This window comes from Taudactylus pleione, unplaced genomic scaffold (assembly GCF_031769625.1).
Source record: "Taudactylus pleione unplaced genomic scaffold, aTauple2 ptg000333l, whole genome shotgun sequence".
In the NCBI taxonomy this organism is placed as follows: domain Eukaryota; kingdom Metazoa; phylum Chordata; class Amphibia; order Anura; family Myobatrachidae; genus Taudactylus; species Taudactylus pleione.
The window spans coordinates 7,993,335-8,006,723 of record NW_028284734.1 but is presented as its reverse complement, the minus strand read 5'-3'; the positions used below and the strand labels follow the sequence as shown (position 1 = coordinate 8,006,723).

The window sequence follows — 13,389 nt, the reverse complement described above, 5'->3', positions numbered from 1 at the left end:
TCTGTCTTTGGAACCAGGTGGGATAATTATTGACCCTGCAAAACTATGCACCTGTGCATGATTAAAAAAAAAATCCACAAAACATGGCCTGCTGGAGAAATTTGGGGCAGCTCATAATGTTTTTGCTGTCCTATTCCACCCCAAAATAAAGCCCACATTGCAGGTTTCCCAAATGTATTAGTAACAGACCAGGCAGCCTAATGATGGCACTGAGATTTTCAGGGGGAGAATGATCACCTTGCTATGAGAGACACAATGGAAAAAGACACAGAAGTTTAAGGTGCCCATCCACTAGACGATTCAGTTGAGCGATTGAACGATATTGTTATCGTTCACAAACCGTCTGCAAATCGTTTCAAAAATATCTAAAACGACCAGCGATGCCCAATCCCGCTGGTCGTTTAGACCTCTATCATCGGGCAAACATGCTGGACAACCTGACGATAACGTCAGGTTCAGCATGTTTGCAGATGATTGATGAGCCTGCACTGAACGACTGCTTGTTCAGTGCAGGCTCATCACAGACTGACAAACGACTGCACGATTACAATGTTGTAATCGTGCAGTCATTTTCATGTCTGCTAGTGGATGGGCACCTTTAGACCTACACACTTTTGCTGTGTACAGTACATGCATGCACAATGCCAAGTGTCAAATTTGTTGCCCAATGCTATTTAACCCTTGCACAACTACACTACTTATTCAAATGTAGAAACTCTGGGTCCAATTCCCAATTTACCACCCTATTTCATGCCCAAAACCTGTTTGGCAAGGCCAATTGCAAGTGGGTCATATGTAAGTGATCCCCCTCTGTGGATTCCAAGTGTCAAATTTGTTGCCCAAGGCTATTTAACCTTAGCACAACTACAGCTACTTATTCATATGGTATGTAGTCAGGAAGCTCGTGGTCGAAGTTCCCGACAGTGAAATCCCGGCATGGGACTAATGATAGACGTCTAAATACCGACGCCTATCAATAGCCCCACGCCGATATTCCCGATGCCCAGCAGACCGATCGTAGGTAAGCCGGGCATCGGGAGTGGATAGCCGCATGGGGGGGGAGAGTTAGGTTTAAGGTCTCCCAGGGGGACTTAGGGTTAGACATCCCCCTAGGAGGGTCAGGCTAAGGGAAGGGGGGGTTAGGTTTAGGCACCCTCCCGGGAGGGTTAGGATGCGGGGAGGGGGGGGGGGTTAGGTTTAGGCACCCCTAAGGGAGGGTTAGGGTCAGGGGGGGAGAGGGTTAGGGATAGGTTTTATACTTACCGTCGGGATCTCCATATGTTGGCCTTCTGGCATCGGTAATTCATCCGACGGGCTGACGTCCGGCAGTATAACACAGAGCCGTAGCTAGCGCTCTGAGCGCCCTGTGCCAGCCCCACCCCTTTTTGTGTGTGACGTCATGATGTTGCGCACAATGGGACGGGGCCCCCGGTAATTGAAGCTCAAGCAGTGCCCGGAGCGTATTCAAGACACGCCGGGCAGCTGTAATTATGGCAGGGTGCTTGCCTGTAGCGTCCGCGGGACGCTACAGGCAGCACTGCTGCTGGCTGCAGGGCGCCGTTACAGGCACCCTGCAGTCAGAAGCAGGGGCCGTGGAATGTCAACGGTGCCGCCCACAGAGGTCTGCGCTCTGTGTGGCCGCACGCCCCTAGCTACGGCCCTGGCATAACATACCGATTCCATTCATATGTATAAAATCTGGTGGCTGTGCTCACTTTACCACCCTATTTCATGCCCAAAACCTCTGTGTGCCAAGCAAAATACAATTGAATTTTGTGTAATAGACATTCTATAAACAATATATTTTGTTTATACATTGTAAACCTAGTGATTCAATTTGATTTAATTGTTTTAATATAACAAATTCTGAATAAGAAGCTGGAAAATGAATAAGAAGTGACTAAGCAGCTGGCCGAATAATAAGCTAACTTCAGCCTTGTGTAAGCAGGGTGAATACTGGGATGAGGAGGAGGAAGCAGTGACCTGGGACGCAGTGACAGCGGCAGTGTGTGGTTGGTGCTGGCGGTGGGTGTGTGCGTAGTCGCAGTGACAGTGTGTACATGTCAGGCGGGAGGTGTGTCCTGACTCCTCCCCCCCAGTACTGAGCGTCCGTCCTATCCTGCTCCCTCTCTCATACCCGGGTACAGAGCGCCGGGCCGGGCTGTGTGTCTCTCCTGCCCATGCTGCACACAATGTGGCCCCGATGGACTCTCCTGAGAGGCTTCTCCAGGGGGTCTCTCCGGCGACTCTATCACGGAGACAAAGTGGCCACAATCGGATCCAGCCCCGACACTGGCTCCCCGGCTTACCAGGTACATTAGGCCTGACAGTCAGCGCCTCAGGGTCAGACAGACCGGGTGTACAATGCCGGGGAGACCCCAGAGTAGCGCTGCTTCTGCCCCCCCCATCCCAGGCACCTGTAGTGGTAAATGATCTGCTGTACACAATGCAAAGCTTGTCATTTATTTCTCTTCTGTTCAAATATTCAGTTATTGTGTATCTGAGTCTGTGAATTACAATGTAATAGAAGTTGCTCGGCCCCAGCTCCCTGTTTCCTAGCGATATTCCCAGGATTACAGCTTTGTCCTTGGTAATGCTCCTATTTTCCTGTTTTATCACATGCACAGTACAAGCTGCATTGTGTATAGAAGACACAATGCTCCCTACCCTTATTCTGCAGGCTGTACTCTGGCTACTGCTCACTGAAGGTCAGGCTACATGTTGGTGGTTAAGTGCATTTGTAGAAATCAATAAACATAAATCTAATAATAAAATAAATGTAATGCTTCACTCTGGTTTTCTCAATGACCATTTTTCTCTACTTTGACCTCTCCATATACACAGGGTAGTCTCTAATATAGCCAGTTGCAGGCACAGGTGGAATCCCAGCAAGTTTGCCTGTAGATTTAAAGCAGTAATAATTTAAAAGGCAAAACCAGGTTGCCTTGTAAATTGTTGCACCTTTAAATCTAAGGATGAAAGGGACAATACATCTGAATTCCCTGATCCATAGACGATGGGGTCGGGTCATCAGTGAAATCCAACATGTTGGATTTTCCTGATTTGCCGATCTGACAAAAATATGATCGGGAATTAGCAAAGCGGGATTCCTAACATGAAGAAGTACACTGACTCCACGATGGGTAGGTGAACATCGATGCTCATTTTCTATCAGTGGTTCCAGTCTGTTCTGGCAAATGGCGGGCAGATGTATGGGGCTCTTTACTCACTGTTCAGTGCCTAGAACATGCAGGCTAATAAATAAGGGCCCTTGCATCAGTGGCCCCAGCTCTGGGCTCTCCTCCCAGTTATTTACCCTCTTTTCTATACTACAGTCTATTATTTTGTTCCCAAGTTTGCCCTTATAGTTGTTCAACAATTGCATACAGTCTGTTCTCTTGCAGTATTGCTGCAACTTATATTATTGACCTATTTCCTGTACTACTGTAGTCTGTTTGCTACTAAGTTATTTCCAATATTTCATATTGTGTATGATAAAATGTATAAATAAACAGATTATTATTATTTAATAATAATAAATAATTGTGATTATAACTATTGTTGTTCATAGTGCTATCTGCACAGACCTGACCAACAGCAAAGTGTCTCCGGAAATTACTTTATAATCAGGCTTAAATCATTGATTAAATATGTATTGCAAAAGACATTTACTGCCAAAGAAGTGGTGTTGCCAACGGCAACCAATCAAATGTTTTATATTTCAAAAAGAAACCAGCAGTAGAAAAATGACAATCTGTTAACAACACCATCATTTTCCTTAGCATTAGCTTCACAAATACTTTTTAATGTGCTTATACATGTAGTGCCACCAGCGTAAGTAGGTAATTGTGCTGAATATAGTATTCTAATAACATTGTTATATGGTTTCAAACAGTGATTCATTTATTGTATAAGATCTCTCCTCATAAACAAATATGCATTAGACTTACAAACAATATTAATGAAATAGCTGAAATTATTTTTTTTTAATTTTATTAGGAAAGCTATGAGCGGATGAAAGCACTAGTCACAGAACTAAAGGAAAAAGCAGAAAATATCCGTCTTGGTAAGTAACCCCATAGTGAGCCAATGTGTGACTGGGGTTTGTGCCGTTTACGTGACTGGCATTATAGAACACTAGACTATCATAGCTAAAGCACAATTTTTTACAATATCCGTCCTGTGCCATTGCTACCCCATGTTGGCACTGACTAGGTAACTGCATCGCAACTGTACCTTTTAGCTGGGCTGTCCCTCGGACCGTGCCCAGATTTTACCTTGTCTTGATGTCATACGCAACCCATCGTGTCTCCAGCATGTCTGTGCAGACCAAATGCCACCCAGTGGGACACCCGATGGATGCAGAAAGACACACAATTACAGTGTGGGTAACCCCCATCTGGGGACATTATATAGCAAAGACTGTTTGTTAGATTGTAGATTGTAATGAAAGTCACTAGATATTGCAGCGTCTTGGTTCTCCAGCTCTCACTACCTCCGGCTCTGCCGTCATTTAAAGTTGGTAAATAAAACTGATATTGGTTTTTGTGTTATAGAACCTGCAGTGTCCCAGGAAATCCGCTCCATGTGCTAATCCCCAAGGCCCCGGATAGGGGGGAGAGGCACTTTAGTAAAATCTTTTATCTAGGTGTTAGTACAGATTCAACAGACCTGCAGTGAAATATTTACAATGTATTTTGCATCCATGCTTTACATATTCAAATGGTAAGTTTTAATGTACCTGCTATGCACTTTACATAACTTAACAGTAATAGTACAGAGCGACTAAAAGCCTAATTGCACTGTACAGTTATTAACTCAGATGCCATTGTTGGTTTAAAGCAGTTATAAAAAAAAGCTGGGGTGCTTCTCAGGGGTGCACGGAGCATGCTCCTGTCAGTACATTGGCTGTTCTCACTCTCCTGTAAATGAGTATATATATAAATAGTCATAACTTCCCTTAGGATAAATAGCTTTTTTTCCAAAGAGGTAAATAGGAGCAACTATAGAGCGGTAACACAGTAAATGTGTACTTCTTTCAGTAGTTATGTGCTCACTGCTCAGATATCTGTTTATGTACAGATGTGTAGGGGGTGTATATACTTTAATTCATTAGTTTGTAAATATAGCTTTTTAAAATAATTGCTTTACCTTTCTGGTCGCCTCCTGTGCTTTTCAGCCATGTTTTTATATTATTCGTAAAGTATATTTATTGTATTGCCATTGGATAAGACAGTGTTTCCCAACTCCAGTCATCAGGGACCACTAGTACTGCTTGCTTTACAGATCTTCTAGTTGTATTCATTACTGGCTGACACATTTTAAAAGATCCACACGTGTAGCTAATTATTAAACTGTTGATACTGAGGAGATCTGTAGAACATGCAGGCCACACATATAGCGATATTTTACCTGATCTGGCCAACTCCGACACATTGGAACGACATATCGTGTAAAATATGGCCAAATCCTGAGTAAATCATGAGTCCCCACTCACGATGCAATGCGCGTCCCCGCTGGTCGCACATCGCATCTTCAGATCTGCCGTGCAGTAGGACAGATCTGACAATCTAGGACACAATGCACTGTGAAAGTCTGGATGCAGGAGAGATTGTATGAAGATTGCACACCAAATTGTGTGCAGATCGTGTGCAGAGCTGCCGGGGAGAGTTTCAAGGAAAATTGTACACAAATCATACACATCGACTGATCGTGTGCAGATCGCCATGTGTGTGGCCAGCTTTAGGATTCCCTGAGGACTGAAGTTATGTAACACTGGGATTAGATACCACTCTACTGAGCTCACTGCATTGGATACAATTAAATCCCAAGAACTGCTGACAGGGTAGTAGCAGGGCGATCTTCCACCATGTGCCGGCCTCACCACCCGAGCATGTGACGTCATGATTAGGAGCGTGGTCACGTGGACAGGAAGGGGTTGAGGGCTCAGAGCATCATTAGGATGCTCAAGGTAGCTTTGTCTGACATTCCAAGTACCCTGCAAGTCAAAAGATGATGCCATGGGAGATTGATGTGCCGCCCATAGTACCTGCGCTGGGCCTTGGCCCTGACTGTGGTGTATGAGGTTGTGTGTTCAAGTCCCCTACATGGTATGCTGAGCAATGTGTTTTAAATACAGTTGGACATGTAAGTTATTATTGACAAGGTGCATACAAAATCGCATTATTACTGATTTGTCACAAATGAAGTGTATGAATATGGTATAAGAGGCTTGGTGCTCACATCCCTTGCTTGGAGTGTTGTTAAGTAGCTAGTTTATCGCCAAACAGCTAGGAAAATTGGTTAACACTTGAAACCATTGATATTCCCGAATCAATGTTTAGGACTGCGTTTGCCCCTGAAGACCCTAGCCAGAAAACTGTGGTATTGGAAATAGCTTGTATGACTAGTTATGACTTGCAAATTAAGCACTTTAGTGGTTTGCTTACAGCACAATGTTCTGCGACAAGTGTAGTTACTCCATACGTCACAAATCAGACTCCACACATCAAACTTTAACATTATTTTAACTAGTTTTGCTTTCAGCTGGGAACAATAATATAAATTAACATGTGTTGCTATTGTAGGAGGAGGAGATAAAGCCCGGACACTGCACACCTCAAGAGGAAAACTGTTACCGAGAGAGCGAATTGACAAACTCATAGATCCTGGGTATGAAACTTCATTTTATTTCCTTATAAGTTCTGGTTATTAGATCTAGTTATTTGTCCCTGTGGCATCTTACTGTAAGCCACAACGGAATTATTTTGCCGTACAAATGGTATTGTGGAATTCAGAGCTGTAAAAATGAGGAAACTTAAATTTACTATTATACTGTATGTTTAATTTGCCTAGTTCAGTATCTGTATTCCTAATGGTTCACAGAAAACATCTAATCCTGTCACAGTCATTGTACATCAATATTGCTTGTTGGATAACACAGTAATATTATTATTATTATTATACAGATCTAGAAAATATCCAATTGTCATTTTATGCTGAGTGATTTAGTAAATCTTCTGCATGTTAGTCCTTTAAGGAAACACATCTCATCTCTTTCCCAAAACATTTTCCATTTGCCTGCAGAAGCCTTTTCTATCAGCACATGGTACCTTAAGAGAATCTTACAAACAAGTCAGATAATGATAAGACAGCTTATGCCCCAGCTAAAAATGAATGAAACCGCAGAATCCATGGACTGAGTGATTGTACACTCAGTCAACCGCAGAAAATAAAAAGTGATTATAAGTTACTTCTTCTCAAACCAAACATGCTGCACTGTGTAATAAAAATCAACTTCTAATAAGAAAGCAGCATGCCCCAATCCAGCCCTAGACACCCTGAGCTAGTTTCCACAAAAACCGAGAGACCACAAGCTTTGCATTGCACCTCAGAGCTGGTGCGTCTGTGAGGCAGGCACAGAACCAACATTTCCCTTTTCCTTACTGTCACAGGCAACTATGTATTATTCCGCTCTTTCACAACTTGGAAAGACTTGGTTGGACCCCAATACCAAGGATGCTCACTTAGGTATGGTAATGTATCGTGAGTATCCACACTAATACAGATATCTTAAAGTCAAGACAGGGATGAATCCTGCACCAGTATCTTTGTCATAACTAATATCTTCAATGGTCCATATCTCAAAATAGCTCAGATCTGTGGTAAATGTCCCTACCATATAGTTAAATGGCTACTATGAGGTGGTACCCACTACTTGATTATTACATATATCACAAAAACATGAAGAGAAAGGTAAGTAGTTTCAAGGGAGCACTGGCAACCACAATAATACAATTTAAAAGTTATAAACTTTATTGGTATGTATTAAATGTATTAATCTTCTTAATTGAAAAAGGTGAAATATAAAACAAAAGAACGTGAAGAAAGGAATGAAAAATAGCAAAGAGTATTAAAATATATGTTCAACAAAACAACCGTTGTCTGTGTCTTTCCATATATCACTTATCACAGCTATTTGCTGACAGAATGCCTTGACAAAGCCTGAATGGTAAAATGTCCGTAGGCTCTCTGCAGCCATTGTCTATGTTCTGAATATATTGAAACACACTGTTATTGTTAACGCTGTTAAAGTGAGATAGAAAGATGTGTCACACTGTATTTCTGGTGACTTTTTAACCACCGCCTAACAGAGCAGTGAGGAGGCACTGACAGCCTAGGCAGAGAACAGGGTAATGGTGCATACACACAGTCAGATTTTTCCTTCAGATCTGAACGATAACGATTTAAAAATCATTCAGTCATTCATATCTGAAGGAAAATCTGACATGCCTGAACGATGGACGATGAACGATGCGCGTTCCCGTTTGTCAGATAACGATATCTGACATCTGATGTGTTTTCAGTCAGAATTGGACGATTCCATTCATTTTAATGCAGTCAAAAATCGTTCAAATCGTTCAAAACTTTGGTAAAATCGTTCAAATCGTTCATCTGACAAATCTGACCGTGTGTATGCTCCATAATTTAGGCCCAGTGACAGGCTGAGTAGTCTGGTACATAAATAGACAATAGTAGCAGGCAGTAATGAGGTAAAAACATAATCCAGAAACAAGTCCAATGTTCTGTACACATCAGTGGTAATAGCAGACAAGGTTATAAGCAAAGTGAAGTCAGGTAACAAGTCAGGTCCATTGCACAGTAATCCAGTAACGGAGCAGACAGGTGAGTAGTCAAGAAGCAACCGGGAATGTCATAAGCCGATGTCTCTTTTAAAGTTTGTAGGGTGTGCCTGAGGTCAGGTTCACAGACCAATCACCTAGCATTGACTGCTAGATGAAGTCTGTGATCCCAGACAGGTTTGTTGGTTGCTTATGTGCAGTCACTTTCGAATAACACTGGGGGCTGGAAACCCGTCGCAGCCTACGTGCAATGTTTACAAACACCTGAGAGCCATATTGATTGGCTAATTTATCTAACGGAAGCACAAACTTAAAATGAATGCAGGGATTGGGAAACCTATATTACTGGCAGTGACTCAGAGGCTATCGGCCCACTTGCTAATCCTGTGGTGGCTGGGGTAATTAACAAGATTAGGACGACTGTAGCGGCCTGGCCATTATTACTAAATAATAATAATAATAATAATAAATAGCTAACCCACACACAATTTAAAAAAAAAAAAAAAATCTTTCATTAAATGAATAACTGCCCCAAGACCTTTGGGAATCAGTTTATTAAATTTAAAGAAAAATCCTTGCTTCTTGATTTGTCATAGTCTAAATCTGGAGAATGATGGAAAAATACCCTTCCAATCTCAAGCTGTTTCTCATGATGGCCGATTGAGAAGGAGATTTTTGTGTGTATTTTTTTATTTAACCAATTTAAGTTACTTCAGTTCAAAACAGATTAGGCGATTTTATATTACATTTAATAAAGTGGTAAACAAGGGTTTTTCAAAAGGACTTTTTTTTAAAATGATAGTTTATAGGTTTCCTTTAGAAGCAATGTATAATGTGTACTGTAAACATAAAAACGAAGGGCTTGCACTTATGTGACATTGGCAGTATTTACTCTCAAATGTAAAGACTTAAATAAAATATTATTTTTCAGGTCCCCTTTCCTAGAATTCTCTCAGTTCGCCGGTTACCAGTTGTATGGTAATGAAGACGTTCCTGCTGGAGGTGTTATTACAGGCATTGGTCGGATATCTGGGTAAGAGGATCCTACGGAGTGTTGATTTAAGCAAACTAATGTTATTTTTAAGATTTGTAGTTAATGACCAACAATGCATTCATAAGAGCAAATAATATAATGTCATTTTTACAGTATTTGTGTGACCCTGTGCAGAACATTCCTGTGTAATATTAAGCACTCCTATAGCCCTTGGTGGATGATCGGTAATGTGAACAACGATGCCCAGTATTGTGCTGGTGGCCCTACAAGTCCCCTGAAGCCCGGTGGTTGGGAAGGGTGTTCTAATTATGCTTTCCAGACTAATGCTGGGGTCCCCTCTATCCACCGTTTGTGACATTCAGGACACAATTAATGACCTGATCAGTGGCATGGATTGCATTATCTAGGGATCTGCACATGACATTGGAAGATGGGTGTCCTGTATGACTTCAGCATATCCAGCAGAGATCCTGGCCGTGGCCCATTATTGAAGTTACTGCAGAGCGGCAGCACTTAATACATATCAGATCTAAGATATCAGATTTTAGAAAACGGTATAATTGGGTTCTTGCAACCAAACAGCGGTAATTTATTGTATCGCAGCTTAGTGAGAGAACACTTTTATGTAACAAAGTTGTTGTTAGTACCATCCTGGACCTTTAATTGTCAGTGATTATTTTGTTTTTCATGTCTCATCTTACTCCTGCTTATTCTGAGGTAGACTTCTGATAGTGTGGCTTCCCTTTCTTACAGGATAGAATGCCTGATCGTGGCCAACGATGCAACCGTGAAAGGAGGCACCTACTATCCTATCACCGTAAAGAAGCACCTCCGAGCGCAGGAGATTGCAATGCAGAACCACCTGCCCTGTGTATACCTGGGTAAGGAGTGGCACAAACACTGGTCATTATTTAAGTCTGATTCATATATTTAAAATATTTTGACTCAAATCTAAGCAGAGTTTTTAGATTTTTTTTTCCCTATTAAATAGTAAATTCCACATTACAAAGATTCTACTTAGTGTCATCACCATGATGTAATAAAAATATTGCTGATAGTTATTCAATGAGAGCAGCTGAGCATTGCAAGAGAGAATAGCCAAGCTAATGTGATAATAATTACACCTCAATGTGGCTGATAGATGACTCCATTCGTGCAGTCTCCAGTAGAATCAGTAAGCAAGTCCTGCACTCCACTTCATACGTGATAATACATACCAACCGTACGCACTGTATTGTAAAGAAATAGTTCTGTCTTTGTGCAGAAAAGACTGCAGTGTAATCACTGTTGCAGAAGGTGCCCAGTTAGCCCAGTCCTGAACCATTTCTCTTGCATCACAAGCCAGTTTCAGAGGGTCACTACAAGTAATGTTCCTTACAATTTAACTAATTAATAGCCAATCAGTAGATAGATAAAAACGTGCAATTAAATAGATTGCAATTACTACAAGGGAAAGTGTAAATACTGTACTTAGGGGATGATTCAATTAGCGCCACGTTCTATCCATGGAAACCAAGGGTTACGTTACCGCACACTTTGCGTGTTATTCTCATCAAGTGAGCTCCTGAGTGTCGCACAGCAATTCAATTGTAAAAGCCTGTTTGAGGCAATGTCGCGCAGTAATTCAAGAGTGTGTGATCTGGGAGAAAAAGTGGGGAATGACCCTGAACCCCAAAAGGTGGCAAATATGATTGGATATTAGTATAGAAGGTTATTAGTGGTCATAAGCAAAATACTATATAGATTCTGAAAAGGTGTCCAATAGTTCATTTTTAATTTTATAACAGTGAAAAAATGATAGTAAGTTTTTTTTTTTTTTTTTTTTTTTTACAAAATTAAAGCCTCTAGATTATTGTGGAGTAGAGAAAAAAAATTCTGTAATGTTTAGTGTTTTTAAACAAGTTCCAAAAATAATGAAAAAAACACTTTAACTCCCATCTGCAAGTCAAAATTTTTTTTTCCCATCTATAGAACAGCCCAAAATACATGCCCCACTTAGTTCAAACCTTTTTTGAGCTATTTACAAGAAAAATCTGAAATAAATGTAATTATTTGACAAATTATGCTATTTAATTCCTCCAAGGACATGAGCATTTAGTAATAGGGGTGTACCCAGGAGTTCTGCACTGAGCCCCGAACTTCTTACCATAAAATAATGATTGTTCTCTACGTTTCACCTTCACAGAGGGGCTGCAAACTAAAAGCCTTGTTAACGCCTAATTTAATAACCTTAATTCCCAGCATTTTGCTGCCTTCTCTCCTCCCCTCCCAAAAAAGTACAGAAAACATGCTGCCCATGTTTCCTTCATTATAGACTACAAAGTAGGCTCCATAGAAAACAGCTATATAAGACCTAGAAATAAGCTTTTAAAAGAAGGCGTTCCTCTTTTAGTTCCAACCAAGGCCCGGTCTGTGTGAAGTTTATGGGCTAAATGTTATAAGCTGCGAGCCTTTGTCGCTGCTGGGATTTATGCGAGTCTCCCCGTTTTTAAAGTGACAATCATTTTAAAGGTTAAACCAAGCTGGGAGACTCGACTTGAAAAAATGACACATTGAGGGATTAATCTCTGCACCTGGGTACACATCAGATATATCGTTCCGATGCGGTTTGGGACGATATATAGTCCGTATCTCTCAATGTGTACCCTCAATTGCGCGTTCTCCCGCATGCCATCGTCAGCAGGGTCATCCCATCTGATGTGCTGCACATTAGATGGGCCATCCATGCTGAGATGGCATATAGGTGAATGCGGATTGGGAGGTTTTATTGCGCATGTCGTACACCAGATCGTGCAGTATGTGTACAGCTGGGCATCAGGTCGGGTGGGACACGTCGTTCTCGTGGACCTGGCCTTAACTAGCATGTCAGTAGAATAACAGTGACGTGTGATATTGCATTTACAGTGGATTCAGGTGGAGCAAACCTTCCTCGCCAGGCGGAAGTATTTCCAGACCGGGATCATTTTGGTCGAATATTTTACAACCAGGCAAAGATGTCATCACAAGGTATCTCTCAGGTAATTTGCCTTCTTTATATTCTGGCTCTTAGTAACAGTGAAACGAGAAGACAGCCCAGTGTGCTGATTGTTGCTGTACTTTTTATATCAAATAATAAATAAAACAAGTTCCCAAATTTTGCTAATCCCATGTCACCAACCCCTTTATGTGTGTGCACCGTAAAGTGGATCGTGTCACCATTTAACAGTGTTCTCTACATTGTGAACATACTGTAGCATGAACAGGGGTGTAGATATTTTGTTGACATTCATCATGTAATGGTGAAATGCGTCACATCAACAATCATGAAATGTCAGCATGATTAAAATGTTGACAAAATGTGTCTAGTGGTGACTTACATGGTCCGTCAGCTGTTTTCTGCATCCAGTGGTGATGTCCTGTTGACTTCCGGCAGATCCTGCTGCGCTTCATGCACTAAGTATGACTAACCTTAATTCTACTCCTAGTGTCTAACTCTAACACTACCCTCCCGTAGACTAACTCTAACCCTCTGCATGCTAGTCCCTGCAGAATGTCAGCGTTTTACTTGTGGACATTGTGAACGTGCTGACATTCTCTAGAAGCCGACATGTTCAATGTCAACATTTCAACAGTGTCGACAACATAACTGTCGACATTATGACTACATCCCCCTTGAACTGATCTAGTTACAAAGATCATTGTTCTATATGGTAAACACACTGTCAGTACTCAATAAAGGGAACTTGCAATATATGCTGGTGGGCAGAGTTTTAC

The 13,389-nt window shown here is 41.5% G+C and overlaps 1 protein-coding gene across 1 annotated transcript in view; it reads left to right on the top strand.

Moving 5' to 3' along the window:
• The first annotated feature begins 2,066 nt into the window (after nucleotides 1-2,066).
• Nucleotides 2,067-13,389, top strand: part of MCCC2 (methylcrotonyl-CoA carboxylase subunit 2) — a 64,573-nt gene continuing 53,250 nt past the window's right edge. Inside the window, exons 1-6 of the mRNA XM_088443765.1 lie at nucleotides 2,067-2,312; nucleotides 4,000-4,066; nucleotides 6,588-6,672; nucleotides 9,574-9,675; nucleotides 10,390-10,517; nucleotides 12,541-12,653. Coding sequence (XP_088299891.1) covers nucleotides 2,181-2,312; nucleotides 4,000-4,066; nucleotides 6,588-6,672; nucleotides 9,574-9,675; nucleotides 10,390-10,517; nucleotides 12,541-12,653 — 627 coding nt within the window. The 5' untranslated portion in view covers nucleotides 2,067-2,180. The remainder of the gene's footprint in view (nucleotides 2,313-3,999; nucleotides 4,067-6,587; nucleotides 6,673-9,573; nucleotides 9,676-10,389; nucleotides 10,518-12,540; nucleotides 12,654-13,389) is intronic.